Source organism: Leucoraja erinacea, chromosome 27 (assembly GCF_028641065.1).
Source record: "Leucoraja erinacea ecotype New England chromosome 27, Leri_hhj_1, whole genome shotgun sequence".
NCBI classification, from domain to species: Eukaryota; Metazoa; Chordata; class Chondrichthyes; order Rajiformes; family Rajidae; genus Leucoraja; species Leucoraja erinaceus.
Genome location: NC_073403.1, coordinates 30,891,118 through 30,904,996, shown reverse-complemented (window position 1 = coordinate 30,904,996; position 13,879 = coordinate 30,891,118). Strand labels below are relative to the sequence as shown.

At 45.7% G+C, this 13,879-nt stretch overlaps 2 protein-coding genes across 3 annotated transcripts; both read right to left on the bottom strand.

The window, feature by feature from the left end:
- Positions 1 to 413: 413 nt before the first annotated feature.
- LOC129710045 (interferon alpha-B-like) lies at positions 414 to 6,456 on the bottom strand. 2 transcript variants are annotated; one of them, XM_055656730.1, is made up of 4 exons: positions 5,523 to 6,456; positions 4,511 to 4,603; positions 865 to 1,104; positions 414 to 761 (listed from the first exon to the last, which is right to left on the bottom strand). In XM_055656730.1, exons 1-4 carry the CDS (start codon positions 5,541 to 5,543, stop codon positions 648 to 650), a joined length of 468 nt encoding a protein of 155 aa, XP_055512705.1. In that variant the 5' UTR covers positions 5,544 to 6,456; the 3' UTR covers positions 414 to 647. The 2 variants fall into 2 exon arrangements, with proteins under 2 accessions (XP_055512705.1, XP_055512704.1); XM_055656729.1 differs by lacking the exon at positions 5,523 to 6,456 and having other exon boundaries at positions 4,511 to 5,293.
- Positions 6,457 to 10,262: 3,806 nt separating this feature from the next.
- Positions 10,263 to 12,792, bottom strand: LOC129710038 (interferon alpha-10-like). Its single transcript, XM_055656722.1, has 4 exons — positions 12,661 to 12,792; positions 12,391 to 12,480; positions 10,464 to 10,703; positions 10,263 to 10,355 (listed from the first exon to the last, which is right to left on the bottom strand). Exons 1-4 carry the CDS (start codon positions 12,790 to 12,792, stop codon positions 10,263 to 10,265), a joined length of 555 nt encoding a protein of 184 aa, XP_055512697.1.
- Between the last annotated feature and the right edge of the window lie 1,087 nt (positions 12,793 to 13,879).

Below are 13,879 nucleotides of genomic sequence, written 5' to 3'. Positions count from 1 at the left end.
GTTTGATATATACATACACTGTAAATATTTGTGTATATATATATCATATTAATTAAATATAAATATACACACACATACATATGATCCTGACAAACATACATATAAATGTGCACATACACACACGCGCACACACACGTATATATATATATATATATATAAACATAAATAAATGCAGATATATATAAACACACACATATATACACATGTGCGCACACACACATATATATATATATTTAATTAATATGTATCACATATATATGTGTGTGATACATATTAATTAAATATATATATGTGTGTGTGTGCGTGCATGTATATATATATATATAAATATATGTGTGTGTTTATATATATATATATATATATATATATATATATATATGCGTGTGTGCATGTGCGTGTGTGTGTATGTGTGCACATTTATATATATATATATGTATGTATGTCAGAGGATCAGCAGACTTAAATAAAAGAGTGACATTGAGAATAATTATGTTAGAACCTTGCCCTCAATAAAAGATATCAATGTAAAAAGTGTTGCCAAATGCATAACCTTCAATAAATGACAATAAATTAACAACGTTTTTAAAACACCATTCACAAAGAAAGGGGTTATCTTAAATATATCATAATCGTTCTCCGTCTCCATGTCACTTGAGTCTTCCCTGCTGTTCCCTGCTGATTGTTGCCATGATGAGAAGGAGCTGTTGTAAATGCGCCCTGGTCTCAGCGCGAGTAATTTCCCAGGCACAGTCACTGAATCCCTGAAAAGGGAAAAAGTCAAAACAATATATTAGATTGTGTAACAGATATAAATTGCCTGTAAAATCTGTTGGTAATCACAATGTTTCATGTCAATCAGCTCACCTTCTGTTTCAGAAACCTTCTCAGTTTCCTGAAGTATTTACGAACTGTGGCATTCTTCCTTGCCCTAGACCCTGTGCTTGGTTTCCTGACACAGACTTCCAGCTCCGTGAGCTGCCGATCCAGGAGAAGCCTGAAGTGCTCCACTGTGGCCTGGACCCACGTTACTGAGCTCAGGTTCATGCTGTAGATCTTGCTGAGGTGATGCAGTGTTTGATGGACAATCTGGATCCTGTCCTGGGCCTGTGCAAAACACACACAGTGGCATTAGTGGGTGTTTTGTCCCATTTCACATTAGAATTGCTCTAGAGTGCTCTTAAAACTATTATCAGTAAGTTAAATACCAGCAGTAAATAATAAGCACTCAACTGGAGCACTGAAAGGAGTTCAGATCCAGATGAATAGTTGGTAAAATAGTTAATGATCAACCAGCAACGCCTCTGGTGCATTTATGATATCCAAGTTGCTAAACACAAGTTCAAAAGAATGGTACCAAGTTACATGAGTTGTGGCAAAGAGAGGGAAAAGAAATCTGGGTTGAATAAATAAGGGAAGTTGTATCAAGTCATTATGAAGTTGTACGAGAATGTTTAAGATGGAGGTAAGTGAAGGTATAGTGAGGAAAGATTAAATAGGAAATTACGCAAATGCCCAACCTAAATAATTGTATGGTAAGAACTAGAAATTTGGCAGGGCAAGGGATAATAGTGCCAGGCCTTTCAAAGATCTCCTCCCGGCATGCGACAGAGTTACAGCAATATGTGACTTTACAGCACAGGCTACACCAGCCTGATACTTTAAAATGGTTAGGCAGCCTGGAGAATCTTAAAGCATTTTACAGCTATATCGACCTAATATGGATCTCCATCAATCCAGGAATATAGTTTGCTGCAGAGTGCGATTTTAGGGTGAGGGTTATGGGAGGATATTTGCAGCAGGAAAGGCCTCTGAGGACAGCTGTAGCAACATGAAATTTCAGAGCATATTTTGCAGGACTTAGTGCTTTACAATGGGTTTTCAACAATGCAGGATTCGGGAGAACAGAGCTGGAAGCAAATTATTCTCGGTCCTGAGGGCCTGCATTTCAAAAATGAGATTGAAGGCAGAACTGGAGCTGGAAACCTTTATAATTATTGACTGCAGCACAGGAGAGACCTAGTGAGCGAAGCAACTTGTACAAGATGTAAAAGGTAGACAAAGATGCTGGAGAAACTCAGCGGGTGAGGCAGCATCTATGGAGTGAAGGGAAAAAGTGACGTTTCGGCTTGAGACCCTTCTTCAGACTGATGTGGGGGTGCGGGGGGGGGGGGGGGGTGGAAGATGAAGGGAAGAGGTGCAGACAGTAGGCTGGGGGGGGGGGGGGGAGACAGAAAGGGAGGGGAAGGAGGGAAAAAGCAAGGAATACCTGAAATTGGAGAAGTCAATGCTCATACCGCTGGGGCGTAAATTACCCAAGTGAAATATGAGACGTTGCTCCTCCAATTTGCGGTGGGACTCTGGCCATGGAGGAGGTCCAGGACAGAAAGGTTGGATTCGGAATGGGAGGGGGAGTTGAAGTGCTGAGCCACTGGAAGATCAGGTTGGTTAATGCGAACTGAGCGCAGGTGTTGGGCAAAGCGATCACCAAGCCTGCGCTTGGTCTCACCGATGTAGAGCAATTGACACCTAGAACAGCAGATGAAACAGCTGAGGTTGGAGGAGAGATGCAGGTGAACCTCTGCCTCAGCTGGAAAAACTGTTTGGGTCCTTGGATGGAGTCGAGGGGGGAGGTAAAGCGACAAGTGTGGCATTTCATGCGGTTGCAATGGAACTACCAGGGGAGGGGGTGGTTTGGGTGGGAAGGGACGAATTGACCACGGAGCTTTGGAGGGAGTGGTCTCTGTGAATAGCCGAAAGGAGAGGTGATGGGAAGATGTGGCCAATGGTGGGACCCCGTTGGAGGTGGCGAAAATGTCGGAGGATTATCTGTTGTATGTGACAGCTGGTAGGGTGGAAGCTGAGGATAAGGGGGATTCTGTCCTTGTTACCAGTGGGGGGATAGGGAGTGAGAGCGGAGCTATGGGATATAGAAGAGACCATGGTGAGAGCCTCATCTACAGTCGAATAGGGGAACCCCCGTTCCCTAAAGAATGAAGACATCTAGTTTGGAACACCCCATCCTGGGTGCAGATGTGGCGTAGACGGAGGAATTGGCAGTAGGGGATAGGGTCCTTACAGGAAGCGGGGTGGGAAGAAATGTAGTCCAGATAGCCATGGGAGTCAATGTACAAGATGTCGGTGAGATGACATTTAGGGTATTGTTTCAATGTTGGTCACCCTGCTATATGAAGGATGTCATTAAGCATGAATGGATGCAGAGAAGATTTCCAAGAATGTTTACCGGACTCAAGGGCCTGAACTTTCGGGAAAGGCTGGGCAGGCTCGAATTTCTTTCCCTGGAGAGCAAAAGGTGGAGCGAGTTCTTATAGAATGTATAAAATCATGAAGGAAATTGTTAGGGTGAATGCACAGTCTTTTACCCAGGGTAGGGAAATCAAGAATCAGGGGATATGGATTCATGGTGAGAGGAGAAAGATTAAATTGGAATGTTTTAACACAGGGGATGTTGAATATATGGAACATGCTGCCAAAGGAAGTCGTTGAGGTAGGTACTATGACAGCGTATAAAAGTTGCTTGGACAGGTACATGGATAGGAAAGGTTTAGAGGCATATGTGCCTCATGTAGGCAAATGGGACGCTTAGATGGGGCATCTTGGTCGGCAGGGTCGAGTTAGGCTGAAGGGTTTATATCAATGCGATATGACACTATTTATGATTAGGAGGAAATGTGTACACTTTGCTGCAACATGGTCAGAAGCAGAATCCAAACTCTAAAACTGTAAAATTATACAATTTGGTTGCATTATATCAATTTAAAATATAAGTAAGTATTTTGGGATTTGTTTCAAAGTACACTGTTTGATAACTTAATGAGGAAATAGTTGGACAGAAGGGCATAGATGGCAAAAGGAATGTGAAGGATAAAGTCCAGTCCTTGGACCATAACAGTCAAGACAAGGTGGTACCAGATGTACATGAATGTACACAATATACACAGGTGGACTCTACTCTACCGAACTTAAGTGCAGTCAAATCCTCCCTGTCCTGAAAGACAAATCCAGGGACGACAACGCTTTAAATTATGGTCTTGAGGTGCAAAATGTGGAGATGGGAAAGACAAAATGATATGAGCAGACATGTTATTTGTTGATTGGAGGCTTGGGAGATTCGTTGTAGAAAGGTAAAAGCATAAATAATAAGGTGTAGTTAAATAACTATAGCCGGTTGTCTGTGTGTGTGTGTGTGTGTGTGTGTGTGTGTGTGTGTGTGTGTGTGTGTGTGTGTGTGTGTGTGTGTGTGTGTGTGTCAGCGGGTCTGCAGTATTTGTGGAGGAAAGAGAACAAACAAGGTTGAGGGTAGAACCTTCATAGGAAAGCAGGTGATTTGGAAGGTGCGGTTATTAGATCAAATGTAGTAATACATTATTGCAATGAGTGTGATGATAAGAACGGAGTGAAGGATTTGCTATTCTTCTATTGTCAGTTTTTTTTTAAATGTTCATACCAGCTACATCAAAGTAGGTAGCATAAAAATGCAGGGTTTACTCACCTCAACCCCCATGGAAAGTTTCACCACCAGGTCCAAGGGCTTTGTTTTAAGCGACCGCCGCTCAGTCCTACATTGTCGGGGTAGGTGGCCACCCTGAGAAAATAAGATGTCTTCGTTACTCACAACCCCAGAGCTTTTGTTCTTCATGCTATCATTCTAATTAGATATTACTATGCATCAATGCCATTAAGCAAACTCAAGTACAATGGATAGAGCGATGGGGTAGATACTGAGTGCAGAACAGGAGTGTAATCACTCACTTTTTAACAAAAAGCCCGGACGAAGAGTGTCGGATCGGTCATTGGGAGCTGGGACAACTCACCATATCATTCAATTTGCCCAGAGTTTCCGTGTTGAGAACTTGCATTAACTGCATCCTCTCACAGCCCAGGCTCAGGGTCCCGGATAACAACACACACACAATCCAAACTCTGCAAACACTGCCCAAAACCATCTTCAACGTGCACTGAGTAAAGCTCCGAGCTGAGACAAGAATCGGCTTCGAAAACGGTTCCTGATCGCTGACTGAAACTCTGGATATGGAAATGCAGCAACTTGTGATCCGAGAGCGGCCGCTTGTGCTGCTGAGACCGGTGGCTGTGGATTCTGCGAGTTGTCTCTGCCATGCTGCCCGCTTTAATATGTTACAATCCGAAGATAGGTGATGTATGAAAAGTGAAATGATTCCGCTGGAAATTTGCAAGGTGTTCGGAGAGAGCGGTCTCCGTTCTGAAGTAAGGAATGTGAAAGTGGGAGAGTCCCGCAGCAGCGACGGGGGAATCCCCGATGGGAGAGAACAAGCAGCGCTGCGGCTCAGACTTCGCAGGTTCACATGAGGGGGTCACAGAGGGGGAGGCTCAGTCACGGCAGGGGACGGGGTGGGGAGGGGACGTCACTGTGTCTGTGCATCGCCGGGGGCTACATTTTATCCGGGTTATAATAACACAGCGCCTTTCAGACTCATCCTCGGAGACACGGACAGAAATTGTGTTAAAGCCGCCCCTCCACTCACCCAACTGCGGTGAAGCCACATCTCAGGGGGACAGTGCGGAGAGACGGCTCGCGGCCGCTTGGTTGGTGGCGACTCTCTCAGCGCCGACACACCGGGCCCACACTCTGCTCTCCGAGGAGAAAAAAAGTGATTCTGCCTCTCTGTTATTTACACCAGACATTCTGCTTTTATTTGAAATTAAAAGGCTTCGAGCCGAGTGTGGTCGGTCCCGATCCCTTTCTTGTCTTCTCGCCGCCGCGGGAAGTCTCCGGCTCGGTCTGTCGAGGGAAAGCGGCCGAAGCGAAAGTGAGTCGGGGAAAGAGACCGGCTCGTCACATCCGACAGTGGGCGTGTTTGTGAACCGCTCGGGTCTCGCTGAGAGGCTGAAGGGAAACGGGATAAAGCGGTATTGGATTATTATTGTCACGTGCACTGAGATATTGTGAAAACCTTTGTTTTACCGCCATTCACTTAAATCTAACCTTGCTGGAGTACAATATGTAGAGCAAAAGAGGAAATTGTCCCTTTTTCTATCTATCATGAAACTCTCCTCAGAAGCAGCCTCACATGACACTACTGCTACTGCTTACAAAACATAGAACAATACAGCGCAGGAACCGGCCGCCCACAATGTTTGTGCCGAACATGGTGCCAAGGTACATTGATCTCATCTCCCTGTACGCGATCTATGTTCCCCTATTCCCTGCTCTTCCATGTGCCTATCCAAAAAAACACGCTTAAACGTCACACCACATCCCAGAGTGGGCGTGTTTGTGAACATGCGGCACAAGAGACAGCAGACGCTGGCATTTTCGTCATTAACTTACGGGCGGAGCCGAGCGGGTCAGGAAGTGTTTGGAGCAGAGAGAGGGTCTCGGCAGAAAGGTTTGTCTGTCCATTCCCCTCCAGACTTTGCCCGATCCGCCTAGTTGCTCCAGCGGGTTGCGTTTGTAATCAGCTCGGGTCACGCTGAGAGGTGAGGGGAAAGCGGCGAAATGCTGAGGAAAGCTGCGATTCCGGCGTCTCCACGGGGAAGGTCACGGAAACGGTGACACAAGTAATTGCGGATGCTGGAACATTGAGGAAGGCACAAAGTGCTGGAGGAATTCAGCGGGACAGGCAGCATCTGTGGAAGGAATGGACAGCGTGTGTATACTGAAGATTGTATACTTCAGAGTATACCAGAGTTCCTGAAGATTGGAAATCATCACCCCACTACAAAAAGGAAGCGAAGCAGAAGGGGTGAATCTATAGGCCGGTTAGCTCCGAGACTGTGGAACAGCATCCCCCTTCCCATCAGAACTGCCCCCCCCCCCCCCCCCCCCCCCCCCCCCCCTCCCTCCCTCCCCCCCCCCCCCCCCCCCCCCCCTCCCCCCCCCCCAACCCCCCACCCCTCCCCCCCCCCCACCCCCCCCCCCTCCCCCCATCGACTTTTAAGTCATCTTTACTCTCAAGCCTTTCTTGACGTCCTCTGAGGGAGGGCTATATATATGTATTTACGTTTGTACTTAATCTATGAACCACTGGTGTACCTCCACCAAGCACTGGTCAACGAGAGTTGTTTTGTTAAATGTGCAACACCCAAATTCTGCAAACACTGTCCAAAGCCATATTCAACCCGATTTGAGACCAGAATCAGCTCCGAAAACGGTTCCTGGTCGCTGATATGGAAATGCAGCGACTTATGATTCGGGAGCGGCCGCTTGTGCTGCCGAGACCGGTGGCTGTGGATTTTGTGAATTGTCTCTGCCATGCTGCCCGCTTTAATATGTTACAATCCGAAGATCAGTGAAGTTGGAAAAATGAAATGTTTCCACTGGAAGTTTGGAAGGTGTCGGGAGAGAGCGGTCTCCGTTCTGAAGTAAGGAATGTGAAAGTGGGAGAGTCCCGCAGCAGCGACGGGGAAATCCACGATGGGAGAGAACAAGCAGCGCTGCGGCTCAGAGCTTCGCAGGTTCACATCAGGGGGTCGCAGGTGTTGTGGGGGAGGCTCAGTCTCGGCAGGGGACGGGGTGGGGAGGGGACGTGATTGTGTCTGTACATCGTTGGGAGCTACATTTAATGCGGGTTATAGTAAATTCTTCATAAATTGCGAGAGAAGAATTAAGCCATTCGGCCCATCGAGTCTATTCCTCCATTCAATCATGGCTGATCTCGGCCCTCTAATCACATTTTCTTACCTTCTCCATAATTCTCGACAGCCGTTCTAATCAAGAATGTGTTAAAAATATTGCCTTAAAAATATCTACTGACCAGGCCTCCACATCCCTCTGAGGCAATGAGTTCCACAGATTATCCACCCTCTGACCAACGAAGTTCCTCCTCACCTCCTTTCTAAAAGAGCGCCCTGTAATTCTGAGGCTATGACCTCTTGTCCGAGAGACTGTCCAAACAGTGGAAACATCCTTTCGACATCTACTCTATATATGGCTTTCATTATTCTTTTTTTTTAATTAATAGTTTTTTATTGGAGGGAATTTTTTTTTTAAATGCACAGTAGATCTGATGTATGGCATTACATTTTTCCTCCATTTTGTTTTTTATAAATAATAATAATAATAATAATAATAATAATAATAATAATAATAATAATAATAATAATAATAATAATAATATAAACAAAATAACCCTAACCCACCCTCCCTAAACACCCCTTGGCAGCTTATTTTTTCACAATCCAAATATATCACAAAATCAAATGCACGTTTTTAACAATAATAAAGTAACAAAACAGAATAAAGGCGGATCCCCACTTACTGTCAAGTGCCCTCAGTCAATAGGTAGTTCCTTTAGACCCTCAAAGTATGATTAAAAAAAAGGGTTCACATTTCAAATAAAACTTTTTCACAGACCCCCTCAATGTGAATTTAATATTTTCTAACCTTAAAAAAAACATGACGTCTTCCAGCCAAGCAGCGGCAGATGGAGGAGTAGTAGATTTCCAGACCAGTTGCAGGGGGAAGTACGTGGTGAGAGGGCGGTTTGGGAGGGAAGGGAGTGATGAAACAAGGGGGTGAAACAAGGGAGGAGCGGCGCCCATGTCGGGGCGGCCTGGCGCGAGGCTGAACGGTACTTACGTGAAGGCGATCCGGCTCGGGGCTGGAACGGTGCTCCGGTGGCTGGGACGGCGTTCTGGCGGCGGTGACTTGTGTCCGGGGTTCGGCCGCGAGCCAGCGGCTGCGGCAGCAGGACTGGTGGACGGCAGCTTCGACCACCCCGGGCCGCGGTGATTGAGCCGCGGGACTGTTTTAACATCGCCCGGTGGGGTATCGCCGCAGCGCAGAGGGAGAAGAGGAGAGAAGAGACTGCAGACCCTAAGACTTTTGCCTCCATCACAGTGAGGAGGTGCTAGGTGGACTCACTGTGGTGGATGTTAATATGTGTTTATTATTGTTGTTTTTTTATTGTATTGTATGTATGTATGACTGTAGGCACGAAATTTCGTTCAGACTTCGGTCTGAATGACAATAAAGGAAACCCTGTAACCCTGTACCTCTGATGTTGGGGAGTCCAGAACTAGGGGGCACAGTTTAACAATAAGGGGTAAGCCATTTAGAACGGAGACGAGGAAACACTTTTTCTCACAGGGATTTGTGAGTCTGTGGAATTCTCTCCCTCATAGGGCGGTGGAAGCCGGTTCTCTGGATATTTTAAAGAGAGAGCTAGATAGGCCTCTTAAAGATAGCGGGATCAGGGTTTATGGGGTGAAGGCAGGAACGGGGTACTGATGGGGGTTGATCAGCCATGAAAGGCGGTGCTGGCTCGAATGGCCGAATGGCCTACTCCTGCACCTATTGTCTATCAGTCTATTTTGTTCCGTCAGGGGAAGTAAGTGAGATCCAGCCACAGAATACAGGGAGAGGAATGTAAAACATTTGCAATCGTAAATATATTTACAAACAACTGACATCCACAGACATCAATAATAAGACCAGTTCAGAAAAGATGTGAGTTTCTGAACAATTTATTGATAGTAATTTTGAATCTTTCCGTGTAAAATATTCCAGTGCAAAAAAAATTACATCTCTTAATAAATAACTACAAATAAATATGTTACAAGATTAATTTATATAGTTACATGCATTTGAACAAAGGAATGCAACTTTCGTGGGCTGAATAATCAGCACATTTTAGATAAAACCACAGACATGAATGAATGAATGAATAAATAGATAAAAGTTAAATAAACCAAGATAAATACATAAATAAACCGATATAATCCACCGTTTTAAAACAGGAATACGCGTTGACAAATTACGGCCAGCCGCTGAATGTATGTATTCGCTGTTTAAGAAGGAACTGCATGCAGATGCTGGAAAATCGAAGGTAGACAAAAATGCTGGTGAAACTCAGCGGGTGCGGCAGCATCTATGCAGCGAAGGAAATAGGCGACGTTTCGGGTCGAGACCCTTCTTCGCTGTTTGTCTTCTAGTTAACGCTGTCTCGTTGACGCATTTAGTCCGTTGCACCACCCGCGCCGCCATCACCAAGTCATCACCTCGGCGTTCCAGAGCCGCTCAGCGACCTCGCGAACGACACGCAGTGAAATACGTAATCCAGACGTAATTTCCACTTTCCCAACTCCCGGTTGAAGACGTTTACAAATAAATTATTGTTCAGTTAATTCTTCCTTCCCTGTAGATAGACACAAAGTGCTGGAGTATCTCAGCGGGTCAGGCAGCATGTCTGGAGAAAAGGAATAGCTGTGGTTTCGGGCCGAGACTCTTCTTGTGCTGCCCCAGCCCGGGGAAATGTTCAGTTTTAGCTCCTCATGTTTGCCGTTATGAGAAGGATCTGCTGTAAATGGGCTCTTGTCTCGGCGCGGATCATTTCCCAGGCACAGTCGCCAAAGTTCTAGAAAAAGGAAGGAATCAGGAAAATACATTAAGCAAGGGACAGATTGAATTTGGGTGAAATGGAATATCTGCAAATAAAACCGGATTGTAAGCATAACCAACTCACCTGATGTTTCCGAAAGCGTCGCAGTTTTCGAAAGTATTTGTGAACAGCAATGTTTCTCTTTTGCTGAGACTCCGGCGCCCGTTTCCATGCGCATTCCTCCAGCTCTCTGATCTGCCGATGCAGTAGAAGCCGGAAGCTTTCCACCTCTTCGCGGGGCCACGGGGCCGAGCCCGTATCCTCGCTGTAGATCTCGCTGGTTTGCCTCAGTGTTTGAAGGACAATCTGGATCTTCTTCAGAGCCTGCGGAGAGGAGACAAGGTGGCATTAGAGCGGTCTTGTCGGTAATAGGGGTCTGTTAGTTATGGAAAGGAACACGGGGCAACGAAACCTGAAACCAATGAACGGGGAGAGGTTTCGTTTTAATTAACATGGGATATTTAGTTTTAATTAACATGGGATCTTACCCAGAGGGCGGAGAACGCATATTTACGCGAGATAGCAAACGAGCAATGTTAGGTGTTTAGAAGATAATGAAAAGTATTTTGGGTGCAGAGTCAACAAATATTGGCGAAGCAGTAAAAACAGTCATATTTCCCAGAATAACTAGAGACATCCGTACTTCAGCCTCATAATAAAAGACGAGCAAAAACATCGTGGCGACTTGCTGTCAGACAACCAGAACCTCAAAGAATCAATGAACACGCAAACTTTATAACAGGAAGGGTGTTCAACTTATTTTGTGTAGGTACATTAATAGGAAAATAACATTTACAGGATTTCAGTTGAAAAGAAAAATCAACTTCTGGACGTACTGTACACGAAGTAAAGGAAGAAACAATGTCACATTACTGGAAAGTATTCGAGATGTTCACAACGATGAATATGATGAATTTCTTTGAAAAGCTTTGCAGTATTCAAAGTACATATTTATCTAGCTTTATTAGAATTCAATTAAGAACATTAGAAAAGCAAATAAAATAAAAAATATGGTCCTAAATGCAACTGCCTGTTTTAGATATTGGATACATTCCAGGAGATGGAATAAGTGGAAATATAACTCGCACGTCCCATAAAGGTGGAAGGATGATCCAGAAAGGAACATGCAATTTATCTGCACTTCAATGTTAAGGATCTTGCTCTAACAATTCCAGGATTATATCACTTAACTGGCACCGTGTCATGTTCATGACATTTGAATTGAGGACGTGAGTTAACGCCAAATTGTTAACGGGCGAAAGGTATGATATTCCCAGGCGATTAGAGTGGAATTAAACGTTTGAAATGGACAGTAAGATTATGTCCATCGCGTTAGAAAGACTAAAAGTGTTAGTGTGAGTAAAATAGGAAGGCGCAAAAGATATTCTAAGACTCTGCCTGGAGAATATGTATTCAGAGATATGCAACCATCTGAGGAAATAAGATGCCTAATTTCAGTCTTCATTGACGATCACATCTTTGTAAACACTGAGCCGTGAGAACCAGATGATCCCAAAAGTGGAACCACACTCCATTTTCCACTCTAAAATTCAGTGGGCATCAAAATCTATCAGAATTAATCAAAACTAGGCTTATCAGACCAACGGCGATCTTTCTTCAGGCGGCTACAGAGACTGAAGAACCTAAGTGCAAAATGCCAGGAATTTCTCTCTTTCGTTGGGTACGAAAAATAAAATCGACACCTAATATTCAATGTTCTGCTGCATCAAAATCTGTCCACAATTACAGCCGGGCTACCTCGCTTTAGTAACACAACCTCATTGAATCGAAGTCCGGCACACATTTTGCTTCCTTGTTTATTACACAGAACATTGAACATCAACAGTACAGCAATGCAAGAGGCTCTTCGTCCCACCATGTCTGCGTCAATCATAATATGATTTGGGAAAGGAGTTCTACAATTGTTTGCAGATCCAAAAGTAATTCACGTTATTAGTCGATGAAGGTTCTAAATAAGGCGAATGAATGAATTAAAAATCCAATCACTCACCGACAACCCATTTGCAAGGTTCACCAGTTTCAAGGGCTGTGTTTTCAACGGGACCTTCTCTCTGACACAATGCCACGGAAAGGGGCCGCCCTGGGGGAAGAGGGTAAATTATGTTCTAGAGAATCCAGTAACTGACAGGCAAGCGTCGCGGATATCAGACAGGGAACCCGTCAAAGCTTTAAACTATTGCACCGTATCTGACCAGGGAAATGAAAAATCAAAGATCGCCGGAGAGTGTCGGATCGGTGTCTGGGAGCGGGGACAACTCACCATTTCATTCAGTTTGCCCAGAGTGTCCATATTGAGATCTTGCAGTAACTGCAGCCTCTCACAACCCAGGCTCAGGGTCCCGGACAACAACACCCACACAATCCAAGCTCTGCAAACACTGCCCAAATCCATCTTCCAACGCAGGGTCTATGGAAATGCAGCGGCTTGTGATCCGGGAGCGGCCGCCTGTGCTGCTGAGACCGGTGGCTGTGGATTCTGTCAGCTGTACCTGTCATGCTGCCGGTTTTAAAGTGCGGCATTCCATTCCGAAACGGAAAGTGGGCGGGAGGTGTGTTGTAAAGAATGTGTCAATGTGATTGTTTCCGCACCGACGCGGTGAATCCAAAAGCGGGAGGTGCCCGAGCAGCGATAGTGAAATTTCCCGATCAGAGTTCAATGACACGCCCGCTCCGGCTCAGGACCGTGTGGGTCAGTCCACCTGGGACACTGATAGAGCAGAGCGAGGGTCTGCGCTGTGTCCACGGATTGTGGCCCACGTTTATATTCAGGGTTCAGGTGACAGTGACTGGATCTGTGCTGCCGCCGTTAGTGCATGCAGAGAAACACTCTCTATTCCACGAGTGAATTATGTAACTGCAGCATGACCTCATAACTTAAATATTCAATTATCTGACGTTTGGCTAATGTGCAAAATGCCTTGTTGATCACCCTGTCTACCTGTAACGCAGCGTTCAAGGAACAATGTACCTGCACTCGTGCATCCATCTGCATTACAACAGCCCCCAGAGCTCTCCGTTCACTGTGTAGGTCCTGCCCATGTTAGAACTCCCGAAAGGGAGTTCCCTGCATTAAATTCCATCCATTTTTCCTCGGCTCACATGTCCAACTGATCAAGATCCTGTTGCAATGTTTCACCACCATCTTCACTATCTCCAGTACCATCTACTTTTGTATCACCTGCATACGTGCTAACTACGTTCTCATCCAAATACGGGGGAATACGACCTTTTTGTCGTATTCCCCTTCTCTGCCTCCGTCTGTGCTGAGGCCTAATGGAGCTGACGACCTCGAGGCTCCGGAGGCATAGCACCTTCAGGACTCGCCCTGAGCTCGTTCCCGTGAGGGTGGTCCGGCTCAGGGCTGGAAGAGGTTGGAGCGCTCCCGTGAGGGCGGCCAGCCCGAGGGTGGAACGAGGCTCCCGTCGGAGCGGCCGAGCTCGGGAAGGTGTGGCGCTGGAAGCCCGAGGGAGGTTCGGCGC